Source organism: Bos indicus x Bos taurus, chromosome 4 (genome assembly GCF_003369695.1).
Source record: "Bos indicus x Bos taurus breed Angus x Brahman F1 hybrid chromosome 4, Bos_hybrid_MaternalHap_v2.0, whole genome shotgun sequence".
NCBI lineage: Eukaryota > Metazoa > Chordata > Mammalia > Artiodactyla > Bovidae > Bos > Bos indicus x Bos taurus.
The window spans coordinates 21,816,532-21,831,266 of NC_040079.1; the positions used below are offsets into that span (position 1 = coordinate 21,816,532).

General features: G+C 42.6%; 1 protein-coding gene and 1 pseudogene across 1 annotated transcript in view; one reads left to right on the forward strand and one right to left on the reverse strand.

The window, feature by feature from the left end:
- The window catches only part of SLC35B4 (solute carrier family 35 member B4), a 40,986-nt gene that overhangs the window by 5,927 nt on the left and 20,324 nt on the right, over positions 1 to 14,735 (forward strand). Inside the window, exon 2 of the mRNA XM_027538959.1 lies at positions 12,863 to 12,976. Coding sequence (XP_027394760.1) covers positions 12,863 to 12,976 — 114 coding nt within the window. The remainder of the gene's footprint in view (positions 1 to 12,862; positions 12,977 to 14,735) is intronic.
- Positions 3,100 to 6,030, reverse strand: LOC113891775 (annotated as a pseudogene).

Below are 14,735 nucleotides of genomic sequence, written 5' to 3' on the forward strand. Positions count from 1 at the left end.
TTTTTTTTTACGGTTTCCTTTGACTTCCCTGGTGGCTCAGACGGTAAAGCGTCTGTCTACAATTCGGGAGACCTGGGTTCAAGCCCTGGGTCGGGAAGATCCCCTGGAGAAGGAAATGGCAATGCACTCCAGTACTGTTGCCTGGAAAATCCCATGGACAGAGGAGCCTGGTAGGCTACAGTCTATGGGGTCGCAAAGAGTCGGACACGACTGAGTGACTTCACTTGCTCTGCCAAAGCTTGTAAGGTCACAGTTGTTTATTTTTATTTCTGTTGCCTTGGGATATTGACCTAAGAAAACATTGGTATGATTTATGTCAGAAAATGTTTTGCCTATGTTCTCTTCTAAGAATTTTATAGTATCATGTCTTATGTTTAAGATTTTAAGGCATTTTGAGTTTATTTTTGTGCATGGTATGAGGTTGTGTTCTAACTTCATTGATTTATATGCAGCTGTTCAACTTTCCCAGTACCACTTGCTGAAGAGACTGTCTTTTGCCCATTTTATATTCTTGTCTCCCTTGTCAAAGATTAATTGACTGTAGGTGTGTGGGTTTATTCTGGGTTCTCTGTTCTGTTCCATTGATCTGTACATGTGTTTTTGTACCAATACCACATTGTTTTGATTATTCTGTGTGTGTGTTAGTCGCTCAGTTGTGTCTGACTCTTTGTGACCCCACGGACTGTAGCCCGCCAGGCTCCTCTGTCCGTGGAATTCTCCAGGCAAGAATACTGGAGTGGGTTGCCAATGCCCTCCTGCAGGGTTTGATTACTGTAGTTTTTTATTAACAGTATTGTCTGAAGTCTGGAAGAGTTATGTCTCTTGCTCCCCCCACCCCACTTAGGTTTGCTTTGGCAATTCTGGGTCTTTTATGGTTCCATATACATTTTGGGGTTATTTCTTCTAGTTCTGTGAAAAATATCATGGGTAATTTTTTAGGGATCGCATTAAATCTGTAGATTGCTTTTGACAGTATTGCCATTTTAACAATATTAATTCTTCCAAATCAAGAGCATGGGATATTCTCCCATTTCTTTGAATCCTACTTGATTTCCTTTATTAGTGTTTTATAGTTCTCAGCATATAAGTCTTTTACCTCCTTGGTCAGATTTATTCCTATTTTTTTATTTTGTTTTCTGGTGTGATTTTTTTAAAGTTTTTTTTTTTCCCCTACATTCTCTTTCTGTTATTTCATTGTTTGTGTAAAGAAATGCAACTAATTTCTGAATGTTAATCTTGTATCCTGCACTTTGCTGAATTCATTTATTAGATCTAGTAGCTTTTATGTGGAGACCTTAGAGTTTTGTATATATAGTTTCATGTCATCTGCATATAGTGACAATTTTATCTTTCCTTCTGATTTGGATACTTTTTTATTTCTTGTCTGATTGCTGTGGCTAGAACTTCCAATACAGTGTTAAATAAAAGTGGTGAGAGTGGGCATCCTGTCTTATTCCAGATTTTAGCAAGAAGGCTTTCTTGCTAAAAGTATTATATTGAGTGCTGCTGCTGCTGCTGCTAAGTCGCATCAGTTGTGGCTGGCTCTGTGCGACGGCAGCCCACCAGGCTCCTCTGTCCCTGGGATTCTCCAGGCAAGAACGCTGGAGTGGGTTGCCATTTCCTTCTCCAATGCATGAAAGTGAAAAGTGAAAGTGAAGTCGCTCAGTCGTGCCAGACTCTTAGCAACCCCATGGACTGCAGCCTACCAGGCTCCTCTGTCCATGGGATTTTCCAGGCAAGAGTACTGGAGTGGGTTGCCAGTGCCTTCTCTGATTATATTGAGTATTGAGTATTAAAATGGCTATGGGTTTGTCATAAATGACTTCTATTATGTTGAGATATGTTCCCTGTATACCCACTTTGGTAAGAGTTTTTCTTTTTTTTAATCACAAATGGATGTTGAATTTTGTCAAATGCTTTTTCTGCATCTATTGAGATGATCATGTGGTTTTTTACTTTTCTTTTGTTAACGTGTATTACACTGATTTTGCATATGTTGAACCATCCTTGTGAATTTGGGGTGAATCCCACTTGGTCATGGTGTATGATCTTTTCTAAATGTTGTTGGATTTGATTTGCTAATATTTTGTTAAGGGTTTTTGCATCTATATTCCTCAGAGATATTGGCCTGTAATTTTATTTTTTGGTGGTATCTTCGTCTGATTTTGACATCAGGGTGATGGTGGCTTTGTAAAATGTCTTTGGGAGTGTTCCCTCCTCTTCAAGAAGAATCAGTATAAGTTCTTTTATGTGTGTTTGGTAGAATTCACCTGTGAAGCTGTCTGGTCCTGAAATTTTGTTTATAGGGTGTTTTGTTTTTTTTTGTTACAGATTCTATTTCACTTCTAGTGACTGGTCTCTTCAAATTATCTACTTCTTGATTCAGTTTTGGTGGGCTGTATGTTTGTAGAAAGTTGTCTGTTTCTTCTGGGTTGTTAACTGTGTTGGCATGTAATTGTTTATAGTATTCTATTAAGGTTTTTATGTATTTGTGTGTTATCAGTTGTGGTTTCTCCCTTTTCATTTCTTACTTGTTCTCTTCTCTCTTTTCTTCTTGGTGATCCTGGCCAGAAGTTTGTCAGTTTTGTTCACCCTTTCAAAGAACCAGCTCTTGGTTTTATTGACTTATTTTTTCTGTTGCCCTTTTAATTTCTATTTTATTTATTCCCTCACTAATCTTCCATGGTGGCTCAGATGGCAGAGAATCTGCCTGCAGTAGGGAGACCTGGGATCAATGCCTGGGTTGGGAAGATCCCCTGAGGAAGGGAATGGCTACTTATGCCAGTAGAATTTCTTGGAGAATTCCATAGACAGAGAAGCCTGGCAGGCTACCGTCCATGGGGTCTCAAAGAGTCAGACACAACTGAGCAACTTTCACACATAATCTTTATTATTTCCTTCCTTCTTCTGGCTTTAGATTTTGTTTGTTCTTCTTTTTCTAATTATTTTAGGTGGTAGGTTATTATTTCAGATTTTTCTAATATTTTGAGGAAGGCCTGTATCACTGGGAATGTCCCTCTAAGAACTACTTTTACTACATCCTATAGATTTTTGTATGGTTGTATTTTCATTGTCATTTGTTTCAAGGTATTTTTTAATTTCCTTTTTGATTTCCTCATTGACCCATTGGTTTTTTGTACGTTGTTTAGTTCCCATATAATCTTTTTTTTCCCCCCCCTCATTTCTTATCCTGTATTTGATCTATAGTTTCATGCTGTTGTGGTCAGAGAAGATGCTTGAAGTAATTTTTTTTTCCCCAACAAAATTCTTTATTTCACTAGAAATAGCTTTATTGATGAAATCACCAGGAATTTTCAACACAAGATTTAACATCTTAATATCCACCAAGGCCTGGGCTCTGAGGTTTGCTCTGCTTCTCCCAGTCCTTAAAGGGATTTAGAGAGAGACATTGTTAGCAGAGATCAAGTAAGGTGGTTGGAGGTCCCCCTTTCCCAGTCATTGGACAAGCTGCTCAATTCTGCTCCAGAGTAGGAAAGAGCCAGTATTTCAGAGTAGTCCAATAAGAATTTGACATTGCATTTTAATCTCTCATAACAGTTTCAGTTTATCAACAGTATTGGTCCAAACTTATTTGCTTCTGATCTAAGTGTTTTTCATTTTGCAATCTATTTTTGGTGTCCATGTAATTTTAATAAATAACCTCACTCCTTGTGAAAAAAATCAATTAACCCTGTGCCAAGAAAAGTATCTCAAACCTGAATAATCTCATCTTGCTCTTGGAAAGAGGAAATGGGGTTTCCTGCTCTTTTTCCACTCAAGAGATGAACAAATCTACCCCTTGGAAGTCCAAAAATGTTACTTCTGGCCTTGGAATCTGCAGTTTTTGATGGGCTGATTCAAATTACCTAGGAAGAGCAGCTGGAAGTACTAACCGGGCAGCCTTCTTTGGAAATTTCTTCCTAAAATCAACTGTAGAGAATGGTCCATGCTTGTGTACAACTTCTGCTGTTCCATCTCACAAGCCAGGCTCAGAGGAGGCACTGGAGTTCTCAGGAGCAAGAGCAGTACCAGTGGCCCCACAAGGCAGGACCTCAATAACGTGAGGCTTGTCAATGATCCAGGCTGTCTGGTTTCCCTTTTCAAGAATACTGACAATCCGGGCTTGACGACCCTCTCCATACTTTGAAGATTTGATTTCTGAACAAAAGTGAACTGTCTGTTCTCTTGGCAGACAAATCAGTAGCCCTCCAGAAGTTTCTGCTGAGGTTCCTTGCAGGAAACCAGAGCACCTGCTGGCCTGGCTGATGGCAGCCATCTTGGCAATGCTGGGCAGATTACAAATGACAAAGGACACTTCATTTCTCTGTTCTATATCAATAACCTCAGATATGCAGATGACACTACCCTTATGGCAGAAAGTGAAGAGGAACTAAAAAGCCTCTTGATGAAAGTGAAAGTGGAGAGTGAAAAAGTTGGCTTAAAGCTCAACATTCAGAAAACTAAGATCATGGCATCCGGTCCCATCACTTCATGGGAAATAGATGGGGAAACAGTGGAAACAGTGTCAGACTTTATTTTTCTGGGCTCCAAAATCACTGCAGATGGTGACTGCAGCCATGAAATTAAAAGATGCTTACTCCTTGGAAGGAAAGTTATGACCAACCTAGATAGCATATTCAAAAGCAGAGACATTACTTTGCCAACAAAGGTCCGTCTAGTCAAGGCTATGGTTTTTCCTGTGGTCATGTATGGATGTGAGAGTTGGACTATGAAGAAGGCTGAGCGCCGAAGAATTGATGCTTTTGAACTGTGGTGTTGAAGAAGACTCTTGAGAGTCCCTTGGACTGCAAGGAGATCCAACCAGACCATTCTGAAGGAGATCAGCCCTGGGATTTCTTTGGAAGGAATGATGCTAAAGCTGAAACTCCAGTACTTTGGCCACCTCATGCGAAGAGTTGACTCATTGGAAAAGACTCTGATGCTGGGAGGGATTGGGGGCAGGAGGAGAAGGGGACGACAGAGGATGAGATGGCTGGATGGCATCACTGACTCGATGGATGTGGGTTTGAGTGAACTTCGGGAGATGGTGATGGACAGGGAGGCCTGGTGTGCTGGCATTCATGGGGTCGCAAAGAGTCCGACATGACTGAGCGACTGAACTGAACTGAATTCTATCGAGGGTAGCCATGTTGAACATAGCTTCCTGATAGCCCAGTTCTACCTCTTCTCTGAAGAACACCATCTTTATCTTATTCCATCCTTCAGGATTATCCAGCCATTGGTGGGCATTGACAGGCAACTTGGGTTCCTAAGGGTTTAGTTAACACAAGCACATCCCCAACTGCCCCACTGTCAGGCAGGATGAATTCATTTGGTTGATATACCACAGTCGCAACCCCACCAATGATAATACCACCGTTTGCCCACCAGTCACTGCAGTCCCTCCTTCCTCGGCAGCATCCCGAAAGCCTTTGATCATGAGTGGTGTGATCTTTTCTCACTCCTCCTCAGGCATGCTCTGGCTGACGCTGATTAGCATCAACATGTTGTCACACTCAGTAATGCCCATGGCATAGCGGTCACTCAGCACGTTGGTGCATGTGATGGGCCCCATCACTGTAGGGATCTTCCACCGAGGGGTAAAAGAGGTCGGTGGTCTGCACCAAGGACAGGCCCCCTGTGCCTCAGGGGTATGATGCGGGAATCCATCCCAATGCCGAGGCTGGGGAAGGGCGGGCTGGGCTCTGCCCTCACCAGGCAGATCGGCTTCCTGGGCCATCTCTTCAAGGCCTCCGACGAGGCTCTGGCCCAGCGCTGGTCGTACTTCCGGTTGCGTCAGTCCCGCCTGGAGTTTGAGCAGCATCCCCTGGGGGGCCTTGCAGGCTCAGCCTTGCATGCCGAAGCCAGTGAGCCGCCAGCTCCGGCTGCGACCCAACGCCTGGGGCTCGAAGGGCCTGTTCGACAGGCCCCGGCTTCGAGGCAAGCCTGCCGGGCCTGAGGAACCTTCTCCCCCCGCGGCCACCTCAGCCATAGCCTCTTGCTGGCACCTGTCGCTGCGGCTTGTGCCATCATGCCCGCCTGGCAGAGATAGAAAAAAGAAGATGGAGGAGGAGAGGTCCCTTTTACTTTCCACTCCAGTTAGCAAGGCGTAACAGATATTACCGCAGAGTCTCTCTCTGGCACAACTCGCGCAGCCCAACTGCCGCCACACCACACGCTCCAGGGCCTCCTTCTATACTCTTATATTTGTTGAAGTTAGTTTGTGCCCTAGTGTGTGGTCAATCCTAGAGAATGTTCCATGTGCACTTGAAAAGAATGTGTTTTCTTTTTCGGGGAAGAAGGCGGTTATAATGTCCTGAAAAACGTCAATTCTATTGTATTATTTAGGATCTCTGTTGCCTTATTGATTTTCTGTCTAGAAGATCTGTCCATTGATGTGAGTGAGAAGCTAAAGTCTCCTACTATTATATGCTCATCAATTTCTCCTTTTATGTCAGTGTTTGTTGTATGTATTCGAGTGCTCCTCTATTAGGTGCATATATGTGGATGAGTGTAAAATACTTTTCTTGTATTGATCCTTTAATCATTATATAGTGTTCTTCTTTATCTTTGTTTATAGCCTTTGCTTTAAGGTCTATTTTGTCTGATATGAGTACTGCAACTCCTTTCTTGTCATTTCCATTTGTATGAAATATGTTTTTTCCATTCCCTCACTTTCAGCCCATGTGTGTCCTTTGCCCTAAGGTGGGTCTCATACTGTAGGCAGCATATTGTAGGCTCTTGTTTTTAAATCCAGTCTGCCACTTTGTTCTTTTGATTGGAGCATTCAGTTCATTGACATTTAAGGTAATTATTGATACATATGTATTTATTAGAGAAGGCAATGGCAACCCACTCCAGTACTCTTGCCTGGAAAATCCCATGGACAGAGGAGCCTGGTAGGCTGCAGTCCATGGGGTTGCTAAGAGTCTGGCACGACTGAGCGACTTCACTTTCACTTTTCACTTTCATGCATTGGAGAAGGAAATGGCAACCCACTCCAGGGTTCTTGCCTGGATAATCCCAGGGGTGGGGGAGCCTGGTGGGCTGCCGTTTATGGGGTTGCACAGAGTCGGACATGACTGAAGCGACTTAGCAGCAGCAGCAGCATGTATTTATTGTCATTTTAAACTTTGTTTTCCAGTTGATTCTTCTGTTTCTTTTTGTGGTTTGATATATTTTATGCTTGTGTTCTCTTCTTTTTGGTTTTTGAGAATCAATGTTTTCGATTTGTGGTAGCCCACCTTTTTTTCCCCAATTGTGTTAACCCCTTCATATTGCTTTAGATTGCTTCAGACTATAGGCTCAAACACTTTTTTTTTTTTTTAAATCTGTATTTTCTTACTGTCCTTCCCTCTGATTTTGGTGTCTTTTTTTACATTTTCATGTTTATCTTTTTCTTGTTCCTTGTGTTGATCATCACTTTCACAAGTAGGTTGTTTTTTTTTTTAATCTGTGTACTGGCCAATTTAAATGATTTACTTTCCAATTGTGATTTCCTCCTTCCTATATGGTCTTGCTTTTTTTCTATTTGGAGAAGCCCTTTCAATATTTCTTTTGGGATAGTTTTTAAAGTTGCTGTATTTGTTTAGTTTTTGCTTGTCTAAGAAATTCTTTATTTCTTCTGAATGATGATCTTGCTGGGTAGAGTAATCTAAGCTCCATATTTTTCCCTTCCAAGACTTTGAATATGTTTTGCCACTCCCTTCTGACCTTCAGTGTTTCTGTGGAGAAATCAGCTCATAGCCTTATGGGGGGTTCCCTTATACTTAACTCATTTTAAAAAGTAATTTTATTTACTTATTTTTGGCTTTGCTGGGTCTTTGTTGCTGTGCGGGCTCTCTCTAGTTGCAGCGAGCAGGGGCTTCTCTCTAGGTGCGGTGCACAGGCTTCTCATTGTGCTGGCTTCTCTTGTTGCAGAGTGCAGGCCCTGAAGTGCGGGCTTCAATCGTTGTGACCCTCAGGGTCTAGAGCACAGACTCAGTAGTTGTGGTACATGGGCTTAGTTGCTCTACATCACGTGTGGGATCTTACTGGATCAGTTGTTTATCACTGAGCCACCAGGGAAGCCCTATAGTTGACTGTTTTTGTTTCTGTCTTTAGAAATCTCTCTTTAGCTTTAGCCATTTTTATTAAAATATGTCTTGGTATAGGTCTGTTTGGGTTTATCTTGTTTGGTACTCTCTGTGCTTCCTGTATCTGAGTATCTGTTTCCTTCTTTAGGTTTGGAAAGTTTTCGGCCATAATTTCTCCAAATACATTTTCAATCCCTCTTCTCCTTCTAGAATACCTATTATATATAGATTGGCATGCTTTATATTATCTCACAAGTCTTTTATATTGCTTTCATTCTTTTTTTTTTCCATTTGGCTTCCTGTCTGCTGTTTTGATTGGGTAATTTCCATTATTCTGTCTTTCAGGTCACTTACTCTTTCTTCTGCATTATTCATCCTGCTGTCCATTGCCTTTAGCTCTACTTTTGTCTTGGCAAGTGAATTTAAAAATTTTTCTTGCCTCTTTATGTTTCTAGTTCTTTTTTACAGTAATTTGCATTTCTGTCAATAGCCTTTCTTAATTTCTTCAGTATTTTGATTACCTCCTTTTTGAACTTGGTGTCTTTTAGACTGAGGAGATCTATGTCATTGTTCCTTCAGGGGAATCTTCTTGGTCTTTTAATTGGGAGTGTTTCCTCTGCTTCTTCATTTTGCTTATATCCCTCTTACTCTATGAGTTTTGAAAAACCAACTATCTACTGTAGTCTTGGAGGGCTATTTGTATGTGGGAGCATCCCTGCATAGCTTGTGTGAGTTTAATATTTTTTGGCATGAGGGCTGTTTTAGGTTTGGATGGTGTCTCTTTCCTTGGGACTCCTCGAGTTCAAGTAGCCTGTGCCCTGCCTCCTGAGAGTGTACTCAGAGAAGGAAGCTCCTGTGGTGGGCCCACCACCTCCTCACGCACCCCCCAACAATGGCCTTGCTTCGCTGGTGGGCCCAAGCATCTTCCCATACTCCCTTGCCTGTGGCACACCACATCCTAGCCAGCCCTCTCAGGCTGTCTGCATGCAGCCAACCCCAGTCCTCTCCCCAGAGTCTGAGCTCTGAAACCCGAGCCTCAGTACCCAGCCCCCACCCACCCCAGTAGAGAAGCATCTCAGTCTGGGGAGAGCTGGGCAGCACTGACCGTCTATGCGGGTCTTTCTCTTTCCCTTTCACAGATGAGTTGCTGTGCTCTCCTCCAGGACTCCGAAGCTCCCTCTCTGTCCTGGCTGATCTCCCTACTAGAGAGGGCCATTCCCAGGGGCAGGAACCTTTCCTCCTTCACAGCTCCCTTTCAAGGGGTCAGGTTCCCATCTCGATTCCTTTCTCTTTTCTCTTTTTGTCCCACCCAGTTACATGGAGATTTCCTTGCCCTTTTGAAAGTCTGAGGTCTTCTGCCAGTGTTCAGTAGGTGTTCCATGAGAATCGTTTCACACGTAGATGTATTTTTGATGTATTTGTGGGAGAAAGTGAGCTCCACGTTCTACTCCTCTGCCATCTTGATCCAATCCTGTTATGATGCACTTTAAAATGTCCTGGATAGGATAGGAAGAATATACTTTTAAAGGGAATCCTTTTTTTTTTTTGAAGTAGTTTCTTTTTAACTTTCATACAATCCTAATATTCTAGGTCATGTTTGCTTCAGTTGCTTGAGTGAAGGCCAGACTCAGTGCCCAGAGACTGGAAGCATGAAGATGAACAGGACACCCTTTAACCATCCAGGAAGAAGGATCAGGGCACTGGGTTCCTTCTGCCTCTTACTCCATCCATGCTTGGCAGGGATCATGTCTCATTTTAGTTGGCAGCTCCCTCACAGCCAGCACTTAACTGCACATGCAGAATGTTCTCAATAATTATTCATTAGTTGAATTGGCCTAAGCCATTGATAAAGAGAAAATGGAAGGGAAAGCAAAAAGTATCATGAGCCCTTCTTGGACCGAGTCCTGTGATTGTTGATTTCTCATTGAATCCTCACTATGACATTAAAAATACATCACTTCTATTTTACAGGTGAGAAAACCTGGTCAGTATAAATGTCTTTAAAAGAGTTACTATACTTAGGTTGGGAGGCATCCTAGTGTTCTGCTCTTTGCCTTTTCCCTCCGTCAGGTGCATTTCAGGGACTGGCTTATTTACTCAAGGAGATTGGGCACTAGTACTGTTCCCACTTTAAAGATAAGGGAACTAAATTTAGGGTAATTAACTTCCGCCGTCATCAGGTAAGTGGCAGAGCTGGATCCTGCATGTCACTGTGTGCTTCTAAGCCGTAGGGTCACAAAGAGTCAGATGTGACTGTAGCAACTTGGCATGCACAAGTTCTGTGGAGCACACGGACTCTCAGCCCCATGGCAGCCCTTAAGACTTGTGCGTCTTATACACACACACACTCCTAGACCTCCCAGACCTACCCTAGTGCTTCTCAGCTCTGGGTGCACATTAGGATCTAGTGGGAAGCTTTCAAAGTGCACATTCCAGGGCCCAACCCCACAGAGGAGGGTGAGGCTTCTCAGGCTTACAGGTTTTTAAAGAGCAGCCTAGCCTGAGTCCCTTGTGGCTCAGCTGGTAAAGAATCTGCCTGCAATGCAGGAGATCTCGGTTTGATTCCTGGATCTGGAAGATCTGCTGAAGAAGGGATAGGGGCTACCCATTCCAGTATTCTTGGGGTTCCGTTGCGGTTCAGCTAGTGAAGGTGAAGAATCTGCCTGCAATGCAGGAGACCTGGGTTAGGAAGATCCCCTGGAGAAAGGAAAGGTTACCCACTCCAGTATTGTGGCCTGGAGAATTCCATGGACTGTGTAGTCCATGGGGTCGCAAAGAGTCGGACAGGACTGAGCAACTTTCACTTTCATTTCAGCTGGAGTTGAAGAGAGCTGTGCTAAAGCTAAAGTTCCCTCTCCTGTCATTTATATTTAGGCTCATAGTCTTGATTAGTTCCTTGAATGAGGGAAATGACTTATATGATTATGTGTGAATTCCTGCAATGTTTCGCCCTGTCCCTCAAACATAAGGAGTGCCAAAATAGATTGTTGAATACAGAGCAGTAGTTTTCAAGGAAGCCTTCATAAGCAGTAGAGCCTAGATAGGAGCAACAGTTCCGCTTCAGATGGAAAGCACAGCTCCATACAGGAATGGCTTATGCTTGGCATAGTTATTTTTATTTAGTGAGTTTAAGAATGAGATCCTTGGGATTGCTATTTTAATATTAATACCACCAATAGGGGCTTCCCTGGTGGCTCAGCAGAAAAGAATTCACCTGCAATGCAGTAGGTGCAGGAGATGTGGGTTCAGTCCCTGTGTCAGGAAGATCCCCTGGAGGAGGGCATGGCAACCCACGCCAGTATTCTTGCCTGGAGAATCCCATGGACAGAGGAGCCTGGCGGGCTGCAGTCCATAGGGGGTCAGAGAGTAGGACACGATTGAGTAACTGAGCGCGCACACACCACCGATAGAGAATGGAGTTGTTAATAAATAATGTTATTTTAATATATAATAATTGTTAAATCCCTCTAATCACTAGGCTTGAGTAAATGTCTTTGGTTAAGATGTGGATATAGAATTGGGAGGCTCTGTTTCATAATATGGGAATAATGGTAATGTGAGCACTGTGGAAGATTCAGGAAAACAAAGACAGCTGCTCACTTTGTCCTTCTTCCAGTGATGGGGCAGCACTACATGATGCTAAATGAAGCTGAAAGCAAACCACACGTATTAAGTAACTAACTTTCACAAAGTGCCTCAAGAGGAATGTCAGAGAATTTTACTACCTTGTAGATTTGTTCCTAAGCGTCACTGTGGAAGATCCCGCAACCCTTGCATAGATGACTGAAGAGGTTCCAGTGAATTCCAGGATGTATGTTGAGTGCCTAGCACATTTGTGTTAAGGATGGTGGAGACTGGTAGACTGTAGCAGTGCTCCTCAGTCTTGTCTTCATCATTGCCCCTCCCCCAGTACCCACAAAAGACCCTTTGTGGGCATATTTTTTCCCCTAGTCATCCCTCTGCAGATACACTATAAATGGACTTACATGCTGTATGTTTATCCTGTGCTTTATACTTAGAAAAAGAGTAAGATTCCGCGTCCCTGTCCCCCCAACCAGTTGTTGCCCGCATCGGGTCTCTGTCTAAGGTAGTGTTCTTGTGGTCAACATTGGACAGGAGTCTTTGATTGACAACAGTTTTGGAGATTCCTGGTCGGGAGGATATGTAAACATTACAGGTCAAAATGAAAGTGGCTCAGTCATGTCACTTTGCGACCCCTTGGACTATACAGTCCATGGAATTCTCCAGGCCAGAATACTGGAGTGGGTAGCCTTTCCTTTCTCCAGGAGATCTTCCCAAACTAGGGATTGAACCCAGGTCTCCCACATTACAAGTGGACTCTTTACCAGCTGAGCCACAAGGGAAGCTAAAACAGTACAGGAGACCTGAGCATATTTCTGTCCCTGGACTTTGTGTCCAAGCTGACAAGGATCTGGACTAAAGCCCTCTTGGTTAAGTGAGGATACCACTGAGAGCCTATGACTAACTTCCTACAGTTCACTGGGAAAGTTGTATCATAGTTCTTGGAATGAGCATTATCAGAGTGGTTCTTCCTCCTGGCCTGCTGCACCCTCGGAAGAGTGAAGGAAGAAAGCTGACGTTCTTCTCTGTGGGTCTGTTGCTGTGTTTGTGAGATCCATGGGATGTGAAAACGCAGATAAAGATGGACAGTGGGTAATAGAAATCCATCTTCCCTGTTATTCTGAACTACCAGTAAAACAAGTCTCACTGCCCTTTAGCTCAGTTTTCTGTGCTTTTTTTTTTTCTTTCTGTTATCCACTCCACAGGAAACACCCAGGATGTGGGAACATTGTGACATTTGCACAGTTTTTATTTATCGCTGTGGAAGGCTTCCTCTTTGAGGCTGATTTGGGAAGGAAGCGTCCGGCTATCCCAATAAGGTATGGCACGTTGAAGTCTTCTTTTAGCCCTTTTAAAAAACTTAACAGCTATTCTTCTCGTAACCATATAAAAGGAATGTGAGGCATCCTTTTTATAAGATTTATATCAAAGATATCAGTAGAATAATTCATTTTCTGAATTTAATATGTGGTGAAACTCCAGGGAGCCTGTTTTTAGAATACAGTTCCTGCCACAACACTTAAAATAACTCGTGTGTGTGTGTGTGTCTGTGTATCTTCTGTGTCTGGCATATGGTCAGTTAAAGGCCTAGTGTGGTAGCCAGTTTTTAAGTACTTATGTGTGTTATCCTTGTGATGGTAACCAAATATGGTAAGAGTCGTACTGTTGTTACTTTTAATAAAACGAATGGCTTTTGGAGATGGGGGTGGTAGTTACATAACATTGTAATATATTGGGTTGGTTTTTCTGTAACCCGAACAAACTTTTTGGTCAACATAATACTAAATACCACTGAATTGTTCACTGTAAAATGGTTGGTTTCCTGCTATGTGAATTTCGCCTCAATCAAAACAAAATGAATGGCAAGTTAAGGTAAGATTCTTATTTCCAGACCTCCATCCATGAGTCCAAATTTGTGTAATTATACTCATGGGGCCAAATACAAACAAGGCAGGTCTTATGATAAACAATGTATTGAAAAACAGCATTCTTGCCATGAGATACTTGAAATCAAAGTGTATTTATTATTTTTTTAGTTTGATTTTTATTTTATATTGGGGTGGCATTGATTAACAATGTATTTGTTTCAGGTTTACAGCAAAGTGATTCCGTTATACATATACATATATCTATTCTTTTCCAGATTCTTTTCCTGTATAGGCTATTACAGAATATTGAGTAGAGTTCCCTGTGCTATACATTAGGTCCTGTTGTTCAATTAAATTAAAAAAAAAAAAAGATACATGCACACAAAAACAAAGTGTAATCCATCCAGTTGTGAGTATTTAGTCGGATAAATACCCCCGTCCCCCAGTGGCTTTAGTATCTGTATAAAACTTTCTCATTCCAAGACCAACATTTACATCAGAGTAGGCGCCCCAACCTTTTTTTTATTCCTCTGGTCCTTCTTCTCCTCCTCCTTCCACTATTTCTTTCTACTCTGGCAGCCTCAAGAACATTTTCACTCTTGCCTTAACTTTTATACTAATAGCCTAGCAGGCTGACCTCCTGCCCATCACCTGTTCATCCCTCCATGTCAGCTTCCTACCATTGTATCATAGCACCCACTCTCACAAGTGCTCAGGGTTCACCACTGGACTCAGAGTGAAGCCCAAACTCCCTAACCTGCCTTTGGAGGCTCCTCATGAACTTGCCCTAACAGCCGTGCTCCCATGTGTGCAGTTTGTGCTGGCTATTTTATTTTCTATCTGTGAAGAAGGCATCATCAAAATCTTGCTCATGTCATTCATCCCCACAAGCAATTTCTAGGCAGTGCAATATGTAGGCAGTGATGTGGAATGGTTGGAATTAATTATCCTGAAAGAACTTGATGAACTCTATCTCCAAATGGCATCTTTTCAAGACAGGACAAGGGAAATTGGACAAAAAAGCTTGTAAAATGACTAACAGTTTATTATTCAGAAGCTGTAAAATTGCTCTTAGCAGTAACTTTGTATGTCTGTATTACTGGGTTCTGCGTTCATTGTAAAGCTCTTCAAACTTCCCAGACTGGGTTAATGTCGCACTGGCATGGCTGCCTATGAGGGCAGAGAGCCCTCTACCTCACCAGGAACACAA